The sequence below is a fragment of the Rhinoraja longicauda genome, chromosome 12 (genome assembly GCF_053455715.1).
Source record: "Rhinoraja longicauda isolate Sanriku21f chromosome 12, sRhiLon1.1, whole genome shotgun sequence".
In the NCBI taxonomy this organism is placed as follows: Eukaryota; Metazoa; Chordata; class Chondrichthyes; order Rajiformes; family Arhynchobatidae; genus Rhinoraja; species Rhinoraja longicauda.
This window is the reverse complement of record NC_135964.1, coordinates 27,383,124-27,400,105: the sequence shown is the minus strand read 5'-3', so window position 1 is coordinate 27,400,105 and position 16,982 is coordinate 27,383,124. Positions and strand designations below refer to the sequence as shown.

At 42.3% G+C, this 16,982-nt stretch overlaps 1 protein-coding gene across 1 annotated transcript in view; it reads right to left on the bottom strand.

Moving 5' to 3' along the window:
• cfap44 (cilia and flagella associated protein 44) overlaps positions 1-16,982 on the bottom strand; it is a 115,933-nt gene that overhangs the window by 47,975 nt on the left and 50,976 nt on the right. Inside the window, exons 18-21 of the mRNA XM_078408713.1 lie at positions 12,389-12,668; positions 8,018-8,073; positions 3,889-4,051; positions 3,015-3,145 (exon numbers count right to left, since the gene is read on the bottom strand). Of these exons, the coding sequence (XP_078264839.1) occupies positions 3,015-3,145; positions 3,889-4,051; positions 8,018-8,073; positions 12,389-12,668 (630 nt within the window). The remainder of the gene's footprint in view (positions 1-3,014; positions 3,146-3,888; positions 4,052-8,017; positions 8,074-12,388; positions 12,669-16,982) is intronic.

Genomic DNA, 16,982 nt, shown 5'->3' with positions numbered 1-16,982 from the left:
ACTGGGAAAATCACATTGGTATTGGATCCCAAGAGAAGGAATTGGTAGAATGACTAAAGTTGTTCATTTTAGAGCAGCTCATGGTCGAGCCCACTGGGGAAAAGGCAATTCTGGGTTTGGTGTCATGTAATGAACCAGGCTTGATTAGGAGGCTTAAGGTGAGGGAAGCCCTAGAAGACAGTGATCATAATATGATAGAATTTAACCTGCAGTTTGAGGGAAAAGCAAAATTCAGATGTATCGGTATTACTGTTGAGTCGAGATAACTGCAGAAGCAAGAGGTAGGAGCTGGCTAAAGTTGATTGGAAGGAGAGCCAAGCAGGAATGATGGTGGAGCAGCAATGGCAGGTGTTTCAGGGAGTAGTTTGGAAGATACAGGATCTTTCCCTCCCAAAGTGGAAGAAACATACTAAGGGGAGAATGAAGTGAATCATGGCTGACAAAGGAAGTCAAAGCAAAAGAGAAGGCATATAATATGGCAAAGATTAGCAGGAAGTAGAGAATTGAGAAGTGTTCAAAAAACAATTATAGCCAATAATATAAAAAGGATATCAAAAGTTTTTTCAGATATATAGAGACTAAAAGAGAGACAAGAGTGGACATTGGACTGTTGTAAAATGACACTGGAGAAGTAGTAATGGGAAACAATGACAATAGACAATAGACAATAGGTGCAGGAGGAGGCCATTCGGCCCTTTGAGCCAGCACCGCCATTCAATGTGATCATGGCTGATCATTCTCAATCAGTACCCCGTTCCTGCCTTCTCCCCTTACCCCCTGACTCCGCTATCCTTAAGAGCTCTATCTGAAATTGCAGATGAACTGATTAATTTTGTTGCATCATTCTTCACTGTGGAAGACACCGGCACCATGCCAGAAATTCAAGAATGCCGAAGGGCAGAAGTCAGTGCAGTCGCTGTTACGACGGAGAAGGTGCTTAGGAAGCTGAAAGGTCTGAAGTTGGGCCGAAGGGCCTGTTTCTGTACAGTAACACTTGTGACTTGTGGCAGCTCCCTCTCCCTTGGATGTCACTCTGATTCCTTTAACGCTGGCTGACTGACTAGGAGAGGACAATCCCCAGCATTATTGATAACTGTTGGGGCCACTTAGCTGATATTAGCTGAGAGAGAGAAAGAGTTCTCCGGTGCTTATGTCTTTCTCCACGGTAAAAACAGAGGAGAAATACTCAATGAGGACGTTGCCCATCTCCTGTGGCTTCACACAGAGTTGATAACTTTGATTCCTGAGAGGCCCGATTCTCTCTGTGATACCTTTTCTCTTAACCTTACAGCCAACTTGCAGATGCCGACCAACATGCCCATCTACACTAGTCTTACCTACCTGCGTTCAGCCCATATCCCTCTGAACTTTTCTTATCCATGTGCCTTCCCAAATGTTTCTTAAAACTTTTTGATAGTATCTGCCTCAACTGTCTCCTCTGGCAGCCAATTTCATATACCTAACACACCTTGTGTAAAAAGGTTGCCCCTCAAGTTCCTATTAAATCATTCCCCCTCACCATAAACCTATGTGCTCTGGTTCTTGATTCACGTACTCTGAGTAAAATATTGTGCATTTACACTATCTAATCCTCTCGTGATCTTATACATCTCTATAGATTCACCCCTCATCCTCCTACATGCCAAGGAATAAAGTTCTACCCTGTTCAACCTCTCCCTATAGCTCAGGCCCACAAGTCCTGACTATATCCTCATGAATCTTCTCTGCACCCTTTCCAGCTTAACATCTTTCCTACAACAAGGTTACCAAAAATGAACATAATAATCCAAATGTGGGCTCACCAATATCCTGTGCAATTATAACATGACCTCCCAACTTCTATACTCAATACTGTGACTGATGAAGGCCAATGTGCTGACCACCCTATCTACCTATCACTTCAAGGAACCATGTACCTGCACGCCTAGATCCCTCTTCTCTAGAACTTCCTCAAGCCTTGCCATTCACTGTGTAGGTCCTGCCCTGGTTAGACTTCCCAAAATGCAACACCTCAAATATCTGTATTAAACTCCATCTGTAAACTTAAGCACACCGTAGTTCAATTTTGGAGTTTTCTAAGATAACTCTTAAACAGACTCTGAGGGTATATTCCCTGGTGCTAAATTCCCTCACCAAATGAAAAAGATTCTGTCTATGAATTCAAATGAACATGTAAAATGATTTTATTAGAAACCCCCTTTAATTGTTTATATTCGTGATCAGTCTCATCTTTCTTTTTGGGCGGCACAGTGGCACAGGCTGGAGAGCTGCTCCCTTACAATGTCGAAAACCTGGGTTTAATTCTGACCTTGGCTGCTGTCTGTATGGAGTTTGCACTCTCTCCCTGTGACCATGTGCTTTTCCTTCTACTGCTCCGGCTCCTTCCACTCCCATGGGTTGGTAGGTTAATTGGATACTATAAACTACCCCTAGTGGTATGGTTTAATGGTAGAATCAGGGGAGAGTTGATAGGCATATGTGAAGAATTTAAAAAAAGGGAGCAATGTCAGAATAGTGTAATTGGGTGGCAGATGGTTAGCAGGCAGAAGTGTCTGGGAGTGGGCTCAACTGGGGAGATCTCGAAAGAACCGCCAACAACCGAGTGAGGTGGAGGACATTTGTCAATGGCCTATGCTCCCTAGAGGAGCAAAGGGCTTAAGGAGAAGAAAGAAGATGGTTAGCGTGTACTCAGTGGGCCTATTTCCATTCTGTATGCCTCCATGACTATCAAGTCTGACATCATTTGACTCTTAAATCAGAGTATATTCTGTTGGATATACTTTGTATTCACTCCAAGGTCAATACAGTTATCCTTCCTTGGGATCTCAGCTTGGATTTATTAGACCTTTGAAATAATTTTTGAATTTATCTATTGCTTTTCATAATTTCTCTCGCGATTCAATCAATAATTCTAATGTTGATATGATCAATATGATGAATGACAATTGATAGCACAGTGAACACTTGGGAAAGTGATGCAAGTGATGCAATGGAAAAGATATTCAAAACTTTACCTGGCTTGTAGTTTTTGGAGGCCAATTAGATACTTCTCTTGTTCCCATGCCATTTCTTTGTAAACCAGCTCAATCCGTTCAGTTATTTGTCTGTCAATCTCTTCTTGAATCCTTTTATCAATTTCAAAATCCTAAAAGTATGTGTCAAAAGACAAAATCAATTCCAAAAGAAATCCAGATAAATTGGAAAGATGAGCTGATAATTGGCAAATAGCTTATTATGTGGATAAGTGTGAGGAAATTAAATTGGAGAGGGGAGATAAAAGTGCAGATAGGAACTAAATGCTTCCAGGCTTCAGAACACGGAACATGAGTGGCATCTTGGTTCCGGATTCCCAGCTTTGACTCAAAGCCAGTCCTTCTGTCTTGGACATCAAAGTGTTCAAGTTCCACTCCTACACTTGAGTTTCTGGTTGAGACTACTGTTTCCTTTCACAACTGGACAAATGATTAGATGATAAATTACTATTTTAGATGAGAAATCTGCCTATTCCAGAATATTTTATCCAATCCCAATAAGCGCTCACTCTTCAAAATAACATCAATTATTTAATTTCATTATTGTGTAATTGATAATCTTGTTGCTCTCAATCAGTGCCAGTGAAACAACTCGGAATGCAACTATCATTAATCCCCTTGGAAAATATTCACATCACAATGCTATGACAGAATTCTTGCAGCCCTGCCAATAATTGCTTCTATACCTCTCCCATGAAAACACTGTAATTAAGAACGTTAACTTCCCAGTTATATGTAATCCTAGTCAGAATACCATGCCCTCTTCGCTTGTGGTTTAATAAAGTTTTTAAATCTACCACTCTTTCATGATTGTAATTGGTTAATCAAACATTAAATAATAACTTTTAAGTGTCACCTCTTTCTTGAGCTGGACAGGTTCAGGGAGTTCTGCATTTTTGATTTGAAGTTCCTTAAAGTCGTTTTGCAGCTTATCTAACTCCATCCTTTTCTTTGCCTTCTTTTCCTCTGCCAGCTTGAATATTAGATCCGACTCTGCCTTCTGTTTAGCATTTTCAAGACTTTATACATGGCAAAAATAGAAAGATGTCATAATAGGCAATAGACAATAGACACTAGACAATAGGTGCGGAAGTAGGCCATTCGGCCCTTCGAGCCAGCACCGCCATTCAATGTGATCAGGGCTGATCATTCACAATCAGCACTCCGTTCCTGCCTTCTCCCCATACCCCCTGACTCCGCTATCATTAAGAGCTTTATCTAGCTCTCTCTTGAAAGCATCCAGAGAATTGGCCTCCACTGCCTTCTGAGGCAGAGAATTCCACAGATTTACAACTCTCTGACTGAAAAGGTTTTTCCTCATCTCCGTTCTAAATGGCCTATCCCTTATTCTTAAACTGTGGCCCCTGGTTCTGGACTCCCTCAACATTGGGAACATGTTTCGTGCCTCTAACGTGTCCAATCCCTTAATAATCTTATATGTTTCAATAAGATCCCCTCTCATCCTTCTAAATTCCAGTGAATGCAAGCCTAGTTGCTCCAGTCTTTCAACATATGACAGTCCCGCCATTCCAGGAATTAACCTAGTGAACCTATGCTGCACTCCCTCAATAGCAAGAATGTCCTTCCTCAAATTTGGAGACCAAAACTGCACACAGTACTCCAGGTGCGGTCTCACGAGGGCCCTGTACAACTGCAGAAGGACCTCTTTGCTCCTATACTCAACTCCTCTTGTCATAAAGGCCAACATGCCATTAGCTTTCTTCTCTGCTTGCTGTACCTGCATGCTAACTTTAAATGACTGATGAACAAGGACACCCAGATCTCTCTGTACTTCCCCATTTCCTAACTTGACACCATTCAGATTATAATCTGCCTTCCTGTTCTTACAGCCAAAGTGGATAACCTCACATTTAAACTGCATCTGCCATGCATCTGCCCACTCACACAACCTGTCCAAGTCACCCTGCATCCTCATAGCATCCTCCTCACAGTTCACACTGCCGCCCAGCTTTGTGTCATCCGCAAATTTGCTAATGTTACTTTTAATCCCTTCATCTAAATCATATATCTAGTAACTGTTCAGTTCACAACATCTACAAAAGCTGATGAGTAATGATGAATTTGTAAAAATCTGCTACCAATAGGTTCAGCCATACAACCCTAAGGAATCAGCAGTGGACCCCAGAAAGAGAGGCTAAAAAACATGCTTATACTTCAATTCCTGAGGTCTGTGCAAGAGTTCATAATTTTTCATGGTCTAATCGGGCATTTGAGTGCAATCTAGAAAGAGTACGAAAATAACTCGGAAAACACTCATTTAATCCAAACCAAGTAAATATATTCCTGCACTACATTTCTACTTCCTTCTTTAAAAAAATCAAGAATTTTATTTTTGTTCTTGCCATTAGTGTCTGATTTAGTTTAGAGATACAGAGTGGAAACAGGCCCTTCGCCCTCCGAGTCTGCACCAATCAACGATCACCTGTACACTAGTTCGCTGTAATCCCATGAACACATACTACACACTACGGGCAATTTACAGAAGTCAATCAACCTACAAGCCTGCACGTTTTCGGAATGTGAGAGGAAACCGAAACATCCAGGGAAAATCCACGCTGTCACAGGAGAATGTGCAAACTCCACACAGACAGCTGTAAGGCAGCAGCTCAACTGCTGTTCCACTGTTTGTTTTCCTTCTGTTAAAACGACAGTGTTTGATTTTGCTCTCTTCTCTTTTATAAATGAGGGGTTGGTATTTATGATCCACCAGCTGTTTGGTGTGATTTCCAAAGAGGATTAGAAAGTTGAGATCAGACCGCATCATATTTTTGCCCAAGCCATCTTCTAGAATGTATCCCACATGAACCAGATGATTGTTAATTTGGAGTAAAGCAATTCCTGCTTATTCTTAATTATATCCAAGATCTTCACATCCCCACCCCAGCCTATCTGAAATATTGTTTAAATTTCATTCCTCTTTATTTGTGGAGATAATTGCAAACAAGGACTTACATTAATATTACAACTTCTATTTAGATTTCAGAACATTCCAGAGCACTTTACAATCATTGAAGTACCTTTAAAATGTTGACAGAGCTCAGAGAACTACAGCTGGCCCATGACTTACATTAGCTCATTCAGTACCCCTGCCGTGGCCTCCGTCTCAGCAAGAAATTTCCCTTGTCATAATTGTTCCCATCATTGCTTTAACTATTCTTTCATATTTTCTATATTTACATACTCTTTTAGATTTTCCTTTACTGTCACCTGGTGTCCTTTTACATACTATTTTTTTTTTTTTTTTTTTAATCTATTACAATTCACCCTGAACTCTTGTTAGTTAACAAGATATTGGTAAAAAAACAATTGTGCTTGAATTGTGTGTTTAAGTAACAAAGGCATGGGTATCCTTCATGAAGGTTTTGTTTCATTGTTATCTTTATTTCTATTGTGATCCAGGGAGTTCTAGTTGTGGATATGTTTTCCTTTCTCGCTATGAGAATCTGCTGAGTTTAGATCAAGACTAATCATCACTTTCAAAGTGCTAAAAAGCTACTTCCAACACCAATCTTGATTCCAATTCACCCTTCTCAAATCACAGAAAATGTTTCTTATCTAATTGGGTATTTACATCTTTTAACTTTTCTTTATCCTTTTCCATAAATACTTCAACATAAATGCAGCACAAACACTAAAATCTGGATGTTTTCGCACTGAATCAACATCACTTGCCCTATTTTATTCCCCATAACTAGGTTTAGTATCATTTCCTTCCTCATTAGTACATAAACAATTTATTGAAAGTCCTGGAGATTCAAGAGACTGCAAATGCTGGAATCTTGAACAAAAAAATAGACTTCTCCAGTCTGAAGAAAGATCCCGACTTGAAACGTTGAATGTTTGATTCTCTCAACAGATGCAATTTGACTCGCTACATTCCTCCAGCATTTTGTTGATTGAGACTCCTAATGAATATATTTTATTAATATGTCTCTTCCAATGTTTGCACAATTTAATTGTATAACACAATAATATAATGGGGAAGAGTTCCATGAGTGACCTTTTTTTTACCAGCACAATGCAGTTTCCTACGATGGAAAATGGTTGGTGGAATCAATGTCAATACATCGAAGCAGGCTGCGCATGAGTATTTTATATCTGAGTGGGTGGAGGGGGTGGGGGGGAGGAAAGGATGGAGGGGGTGGGTGGGAGGAGGGGAGGAGGGAGGGGGAGGGGGAGGAAAGGATGGAGGGGGTGGGAGGGGAGGGGGAGAGTGGGACGGGAGGGGAGAGGAGGGAAGGAAGGAGGGGAGGGGGAAGGGAGGGAGGGGGGAAGGGTAGGGGAGGGGGGAAATGAGAGGAGGAAGGGGAGCGGGGAGGAGGGAGGGGGGAAGGGGGGTGGAATGGGGAGGGGAGGGGGGAGTGGGGGAGGGTGGAGTGGGGGAGGAGAGGGTGCTGCACCAATGCAGGAGAGGTTTGGGCCCAACTTGGTCTAGTAAACTCTTAAAAGTTATGCAAAGCAAAATTCTACAAATCTCAGAAAGCTTTATAGGCTTGGATATTAAGGTTTACATAGCTGAGATAGGTAAAGAGAATTAAGAAATGTATTAGCCCTGAATTGCAGAGCAGGTTTGAGGGGCAGGATGGCAGCACTCAGCTAATTTTCAACCTAGTAATTCAGAGTAAATAACAAAATTATTTAAGCAGCCCCATTAACAAAGTAGAACATCCCAACAAGTTCAGTAAGGTCATCAGAGAAAATGTGACACTCAAGTGCAGGATGGATATTAGAACTAATGACAGCGTTTGTGCAAAAGGTAGGTTCAGAGGAGCATCTTAAAGGAAGACAGAGTAGCCGTGAGGCTTTAGGGAAGACAATTTTCCATTAAAATTCAAGCACCCAGAAGTAGTAATTAACTATAAATCTGAACTTTGAACTGTACAGATTTAAATAGATCTATTTATTCAATAAAACACTTTGTAAAGACAATGTTTTTATTGTTGTATTTCTGAATGACAGCATACCTGTAGGCATTTGGATCATCAATATCATTTGCTATTTTATCGCGGGCAAAACTCATCTGTTGGAAATAAATAAATATATTAGCATATTTCCTGACTCTGTAGACAATAGACAATAGATGCAGGAATAGGCCATTCGGCCCTTCGAGCCAGCACCGAGAAATGAATTGAATTGAATTGAATTTCTTTGTCATTCAAAACAGGTTTGCACGAAATTTGGTTACCATGCAGTCACGACAATAAAAAAGCAACGAAAATACACAACTACATAATTCAACACTAACATCCATCACAGTGACTCTCCCCCAGGATCCTCCACACTGTGTTGGAAGGTAAAAAATAAAGTCTTATCTCTTTGTTGCTTCTTCACCCGCGGTCGTGCGGTCTAAACTGCTGCGTCAAGGCGATCGAGGCTCCCGACTCTGAAGCCCCCGCCGGGCGATGGGAAATACCGCGGTCAATTCTAAGCCGCACCGGACGATGAAAAGTCCTGCGAACTGGCCGACCCAAGGCCCACGATTCTGGGCGGACGAAGATGTTAATGCTGGAGCCCCTGAAATTGGGTCGCCAACCAGGGACCTGCGAGCTCCTGATATCACAGTCCACAGGGCCCGCGGTCGAAGCCCCCGAAGCCTCCAAAGTCAGCCAGCTCGGCGATAAGTAAATCCATGGGCTCTGCGACTGGAGCCCTCAAGGTCGATTCCAGCTGGAGGCCACCAGCTCCCTGATGCTAGGCCGCAGCGCAAATGGAGATGAGACCCAGAAAAAGGTCGATCTCCGTTGAAGAAAGAGATGAAAAAAAAGTTTCCTCCACCCCCCCCCCACACATAATACACAACTAAAAGTAAACTATAACATACATCTTTATCACTTGTGACTAATAAATACTTTAGCTGGGCAGAAACCTGACTGGATTGAATCAAACATGAAGTTGTTGGGAAGACAGATCTAAATTGGAAAGGTGACAACACATTCAATGCTTTTGAAGAAGCATCATATCTGCCTAATCTGCTAATCCCAGCAGAACTCACCAGACACTCACCAGCCTCTGTGTAACAATGTTGCTCTGCACATCTGCTTTAAACATTGCCCCACTCACTTTAATGTTATGCCCTCTAGTATTTGATTTTTTTCCAAGATTCAAAAAGATTTGGACTGTCGACCCCATCTCTGTCTCTCATAATTTCATATACTTCTATCAGGCTTCCCCACAACCTCCGACGTTCCAGAGAAAACAATCCAGGTCCGTCCAGCTTCTCCCTGCAGCTAATACCCCCTAATCCAGGAATCATTCAGTTAAACCTCCTCTGTATCTTTCCTGCAATGGCCCAACCAGAATTGCATGCAATCGTCCAAATGCAGCCTAATCAACGTTCTATGAAGCTGCAGCATGACTTTGTGGCTCTTGTACTCAATGCCCCAACCTATGAAAGCAACCAAACTAGAATGCTGCTTTACCACTCTATCTAGTTGTCTTCCTCAATACCCCGATCAATGAACACGTATACCATATGCCATCTTTACCGCTCCATCCACTTGTGGTGCCGCTTTCAGGGAGGTGTGGGCTAGGACCCCAGGAGCCTTCCGCAAATCAATGCTGTTTAGAGTTATGCCATTAATTATATATTTTTCCGATACATTCACCCTATCCATTCCCCTCATGATTTTATACACTTCTATAAGATCATTTCTCAGGCCTCTCACATTGAAATAAATGCAACTTAATACAACAGCCTTAGTTTAGTTTAGTTTAGAGATACAACGTGGAAACAGGGCCTTCAGCCACCGAGTCCATGTCAACCATCGATCACCCATGCACTAATTCTATGTTATTCCATTTTCACATCCTACACACTAGAGGGAATTTACAGACGTCAATTAATCTACAAACCTGTATGTTTTTGAAACTTGGGAGAAAACTGGAGCACCCGGAGAAAGCCCATGTGTTCACAGGGAAAGCATATAAACTCCACACACAGCACCCATAATCAGGTTCGAACCCAGGTATCTGGTGCTGTGAGGCAACAGCTCTACTTCACTTCCTGCCTTGCTCTTGCCTATCCTGTCTACTAAATTTGCTTTCATCGTCTTCCAGACCGACTTCCAGCCTTTCACCTTTTTCACTCCTGTTTGTACAAAAAGAGCACATATGCCAGGATGAGGTACATTATCTAGAGCTCAGTGTTCATCATCATCATTCCCTCCATCATCATACTCAAATAAGTGGGTCTTTGCTAATCCCTATGTAACTGGATCCTCAACCTCTTTGCCGTCAAAACACAATCAGTGTGAATTGGCAACAACATGTATATTGGGGAATGATGTGTCAGACTACAGGAGAGAGATTGAAAATCTGATTGATGGAGCCAGAGCAACAATCTCAACATCAGCAAGAACAAGGAGCTAATTGTTGACTTCAGGAAAGGAAAGCCGGCGATCCACAAACTTACCTTCATCGACGGGCCCGGTGGAAAGAATCAGCAGGTTGTATTTATCTCTGAAGACCTGTCCTAGGCCCAGCTCATTGATGTAATCACAAAGAAAGCTCATTAATGCCTCTACTTAGATACAATAGTGGTGTTTAAGAGGTTTTTAGATAGGCACATGGATATTCAAGAAATGGAGATATATGATCATGTGCAGGCAGATGAGATCAGTTCATCTTGGCATTATGATCAGGATAGGCATTGTGGGCTGAAGTACACCTGTGCTGTACTGTTCTACCTACATCCTTAGAAGATTGAGAAGATTCGGTATGGTGAAGAATAGTTTATCAAATTTCTACAGGTGTAAAGTAAAGAACATATTGACTGGTTTTGGTTCAACAACTTAAATGCTCAGGAATGAAGGAGATTACAGAGAGTGGTGGACACTGCCTGATCCATTACAGGAACTAACCTCCCCACCTTCAAAGGGATCTATAGAAGACAGCCAACATTATCAGACTCACACCACCCTGGCCCGCTCTCTTTTTGCTCGTGCAATCAGAAAGACCATGACCACTAGGTTCAAGAACCGCTTCATCGCATCAACCATCAGTCTCTTAAACACTACACAAGAGAAACTATGAACTTCTATGGACCTTATCTTTGATTAAGCTATGTACTTTGATTTTGCACTTACTTTATTACAGTTATTAGCATTGAATCTTGTGTTTATTCTAGTTATTTGTGTGTATGGCATTTACAAGGTTGTTAAGCTGCTGCTAGTAAGAATTTGATTATTCCATTGTCAGTACATATGACAATTAAACACTCCTAACTCTTGACTTCATGAATCTTCACGACAACATAGGTATTTTTTTTAATTTCACTATATAAATTTTTCATTTGTGACCATGAAGAATGTGTGTACACATTTGTATATTCTTTCAAATACAAGTCTGAGAAAACCTGGGACATCTACTATGTGGGTAAAATGGGAAGGAATCTGTGGAATAAACAAGCTCTAGATTCATCTGGCAACCATGGCCATCAGTTGAATGATTTATGTTTCAGTTTGTCAAAATATGTGCAGTTTGCTTTTAATTAACTACATCGTCACAGGTGGGGCGGGGGATTAAGGAGCTTCTTGCTTCTTTTCTCACCATCCGTGGCAATTGCTATCCACTGCAAAAGCATGGTTTACTGTGCCTCCTGCTGTATGAATATTTGGATATTAAGGGTTCTTTAAGAACATTAACCACTTAGTTAGACGGGGAGAACTGTGCATATGAGGATTAGAACCAGGTGTACTATGTGATTTAACTTTTTGTCTGTTAATTGAAAGTTGAATGCATTCAATAAAGCAAGTTCTGCTCTTTGCCCTAGTAAAAGGCAACATCATAAGGTGTACATGTACTAGAGAGGATGGAAGCAATTTTCCTGTACACCATGTCAACACAAAGCTTGGCCAACTTGCCTTCTGCTGGCTGGTTGAGGAAATAATACTGAAGATCTATGTCCAAGTGCAGCTGTGACCCAATAAACTAATGAACAAATAACACACTTGTTCAGCTAGAAAATAATTAAATAAGACATAAGAATCCACCTGGAATAGTGCATTTCTTTTTGGAGGATTACATCGAGATGGGGAAGGGACTGATAGAGGTACGTAAAATAGCACAATGGCTTCTGTAAATTACCCCTGGTGTAGAGGATGTGAAAGGGTTAATATAGATTGTACAATGTACGGCACAGACATCATGAACCGAAGGGTTTGTTTCTCTGTTGCATGACTCTGACATATAATTAGTTAATGGGCCAAATGCAGCACGTGCAACAAATGTAGATGGGGCATGTTGGTCAGTGTGGACAAGTTGGGATGATCTGTTTCCATGACTCTAAACTGCCATGGGTCCTAATTTGCAATTGTAAGTCATTTTATTGAACTTACCCTAGGAATTGGCACAATAGCTCGCTTTCCACTGATTAATTCATCAATTTCCTCTTGAGGAAGAATACAGAAGGCAAAGATGTTGCTATCAGCTCCGCATGTAAGCAGAAACTGTTCATCGTGACTGATGCAAATTTGATTAATGTGACCATAGTCATTGTCATGTACATTGAGACTCCAGAATCCTTGCATGGATTTCAGATTGTAATCATGTGACTTAATAGGATATATTCGCACAGCTCCATCTTCCATCCCACAAAATAGGAGGTCCATTTCCGAACTAGAACAAAAAGATGTGCAAGTGAGTACCTTTGGACTTGTATTTACTCTCAACAGTGCATCCACATCAAAAATAAATTAATCTAAGTGTGGTTTATTCATTCTTTCATTAGCTGTTACTTCTCAACCAGAAAGGGAAGTGTTTTACATACTCACACATATTTTTGTATTCTTGTGACTTTAAAGATATCATTCTAATTATTAAATTAAAGTGAGTTTTAAGCCAAAGATGTATTAACAACAGCACGATGCTACACATCAGGAGTGAATTTATCAGTTGGCATTATTTGAATTCAGGGTCAGAAGGACAAATATCTATGTCATTTTTACAGATAAGCCTTTGCAAACTATTGTATTGCACATCAGTGAAACTGCATGAGAAGATTTACCAACTTATTCTATGCTGCAAATTACAAATCCATGACATAGAAAATCTGGGGTAGGATTGATCTTGGCAATAACGGTTTTTGATGTTACCATTTAAGCTTCTTTGAAAGGGTCAATCTGATCCAAATTAAGACATTAAATACATAAAATGCAAGGCCTCTGGTGTTTTAATCTGCAAATCAATTCAGGCCAGTTACAATGGAACCATAGAAATTGGGATTTGGCGGTAACATGACTCAATCTGGGGTAGTCAATAGACAATAGACAATAGGTGCAGGAATAGGCCATTGGCCCATTGAGCCAGCACCGCCCTTCACCATGATCATGGCTGATCATCCACAATTAGTACCCCATTCCTGCCTTCTCCCCATATCGCTTGACTCCGCTATCATTGAGAGTTCGATCTAATTCTCTCTTGAAAGCATCCAAGGAATTGGCCTCCACTGCCTTCCACAGAGTTCCACAGCTTCACAACTCTCTGAGTGAAAAAGTTGTTCCCCTCTCCCCCCCCATCTCTCCCCCCCCCATCTCTCCCCCCCCATCTCTCCCCCCCCCCCCTTCCCCCCCCCTCTCCCCCCCCCTCTCCCCCCCACTCTCCCCCCCCCCTCTCCCCCCCCCTCTCCCCCCCTCTCTCCCCCCCCCCTCTCCCCCCCCCCCCCTCTCTCCCCCCCCCTCTCTCCCCCCCCCTCTCTCCCCCCCCTCTCTCCCCCCCCTCTCTCCCCCCCCTCTCTCCCCCCCCCTCTCTCCCCCCCCTCTCTCCCCCCCCTCTCTCCCCCCCCTCTCTCCCCCCCCTCTCTCCCCCCCCCTCTCTCCCCCCCCCTCTCTCCCCCCCCCCTCAAAAAGTTGTTCCTCATCTCCGTTCTAAATGGCCTACCCCTTATTCTTAAACTGTGGCCCCTGGTTCGGGACCCCCAACATCGGGAACATGTTTCCTGCCTCTAGCGTGTCCAACCCATTAATAATCTTATATGTTTCAATAAGATCCCCTCTCATCCTTCTAAATTCCAGAGTATACAAGCCCAGTCGCTCCAGGCTTTCAACATACGACAGTCCCGCCATTCTGGGAATTAACCTCGTGCACGCCCCCAATAGTATGAATGTCCTGCCTCAAATTTGGAGACCAAAACTGCACACAATACTCCAGCTGCGGTCTCATTAGGGCCCTGTACTACTGTAGAAGGACCTCTTTGTTCCAGTACTCAACACCTCTTGTTATGAAGGCCAACATTCCATTAGCTTTCTTCACTGCCTGCTGTACCTGCATGCTTACTTTCAGTGACTGATGAACTAGGACACCCAGAAGGTATTTATTCACAAAATGCTGGAGTAACTCAGCAGGTCAGGCAGCATCTCAGGAGAGAAGGAATGGGTGACGTTTCGGGTCGAGACCCTTCTTCAGACTGAATAAATACCTTCGATTTGTACCAGCATCTGCAGTTATTTTCTTAAACTAGGACACCCAGATCTCATTGTACCTCCCCTTTTCCTAATGATACCATTCAGATAATAATCTGCCTTCCTGTTCATACCACCAAACTGGATAATCTCACATTTATCCACATTAAACTGCATCTGCCATGCATCTGCCCACTCACACAACCTGTCCAAGTCACCCTGCATCCTCATAGCATCCTCCCCACACTTTACACTGCACCCAGCTTTGTGTCATCTGCAAATTTGGTAATGTTACTTTTAATCCCTTCATCTAAGTCATTAATGTATATTGTAAATAGCTGCGGTCCCAGCACCGAGCCTTGCGGTACCCCACTAGTCACTGCCTGCCATTCTGAAAGGGACCTATTTATCAGGTCTCGACCCGAAACGTCACCCATTCCTTCTCTCCCGAGATGCTGCCTGACCTGCTGAGTTACTCCAGCATTTTGTGAATAATATCCCTACTCTTTGTTCCTTGTCTGCCAACCAATTTTCTATCCATGTCAGAACCCTACCCCCAATACCATGTGCTCTAATTTTGCCCACTAATCTCCTACATGGGACCTTATCGAAGGCTTTCTGAAAGTCGAGGTACACTACATCCACTGGCTCTCCCTTGTCCATTCTCCTAGTTACATTCTCAAAAAATTCCAGAAGATTAGTCAAGCATGATTTCCCCTTCGTAAATCCGTGCTGACTCGGAATGATCCTGTTACTGCAATCCAAATTGTCCGCAATTTCTTCTTTTATAATAGACTCCAGCATCTACCCCACCACCGATGTCAGGCTAACTGGTCTATAATTCCCTGTTTTCTCTCTCCCTCCTTTCTTAAAAAGTGGGATAACATTAGCTAACCTCCAATCCACAGGAACTGATCCTGAATCTATAGAACATTGGAAAATGATCACCAATGACCATGATTTCTCGAGCCACTTCCTTAAGTACCCTGGGATGCAGACCATCAGGCCCAGGGGATTCATCAACCTTCAGTCCCATCAGTCTGTCCAACATCATTTCCCGCCTAATGTGAATTTCCTTCAGTTCCTCCTTCACCCAAGGATCTCTGACCATTAGAACATCTGGGATGGTTTGTGTCTTCCTCAGTGAAGATAGATCCAAAGTAACTGTTCAACTCGTCTGCCATTTCCTCGTTCCCCATAATAAATTCACCTGCTTCTGTCTTCAAGCCATGTACATTCTTATTCAAATCAATTATATAGATGACATTTGTCTTAACTATTTTTTTCCCTCTTCATTTACCTAAAGAAGCTTTTACGGTCCTCCTTCTTGGCGAGCTTACCTTCGTACCTCATCTTTTCTCCCCGTATTGCCTTTTTAGTTATCTTCTGATGCTCTTTAAAAGAGTCCCAATCTGACTTCCCGCTCATCTTTGCTATGTTATACTTCTCTTTTATTTTTATACTGTCCTTGAATTCCCTTGTCAGCCACCGTCGCCTATTACTCCCCTTATAGTCTGAAGAAGGGTCCCAGCCCGAAACATAATTTGTCCATTCCCTCTATATTGACCAGGTGGAGCTTAAACCAAGCATGTGTGTAGGTTGCATTTTGGGATGTTGATTGTAAGGGGAAATGATGCAGTTAATGGTAAGACTTTAAAAGTGTTGATGTACAGAGGTATCTTGAGGTCCAAGTCCACAACTCCCTGAATGTGGCAACACAAGTAGATAGAGTGGTAAAAAACCAAGTCATCATTAAAAACACTGCCGGAAGACAAGAGGATGGCAAATGTTGTGCCTCTGTATAAAAAGGGCTGCAAGGAAAAGCCTGGGAACTATAGGCAAGTGGGTCTAACATCTGAGGTTGGAAAGTTACTGGACAGTATTCTGAGGGATGCATTTTAAAAGACAAGGGCTGATGAAATAGTCAGCATGGTTTTGTATGTGGAAGATGGTGCTCACAAATCTGATTGAGTTTTTGAAAATGTGACCTTTAAAGTTATTGAAGGCAGCTCTGTAGACATTACATATATGGATTTCAGCAAGGCATTTGACAAAGTTCTGCATGGCAGACTGTTCCGAAAGGTTAGATCACATGGAATCCAAGGACAGCTAGCTAGGATACAAAATTAGCTTCATGGAAGGAAGCAGAGGATGATAGTGGAAGGGTGCTTTTCGGACTGGAGGCCTGTGACCAGTAGTGTGCCTCAGGGTTCAGTGCTGGGTCTATTGCTGTGTGTCATCTATATAATTGATTTGGATAAGAATGTACATGGCATGATTCATAAGTTTGCATATGAAACTGAAGTGAGTGGCATTGTACAGCAAAAATTGCAGCAGGATAATTTTTGGTTTGGTAAATGGGCTGAGGAATAGTTAATGGAGTTTAATACAGAAATGTGCAGGATGTTACATTTTGGTAAGTCTAACCAGGGTATGACCCACAAGTGAATAGCAGTCCTGAACTACTATCTACCTTATTGATAACCCTCAGATTATCTTCAAGACCCTTCTTCGGACCCAAAATGTCACCCAT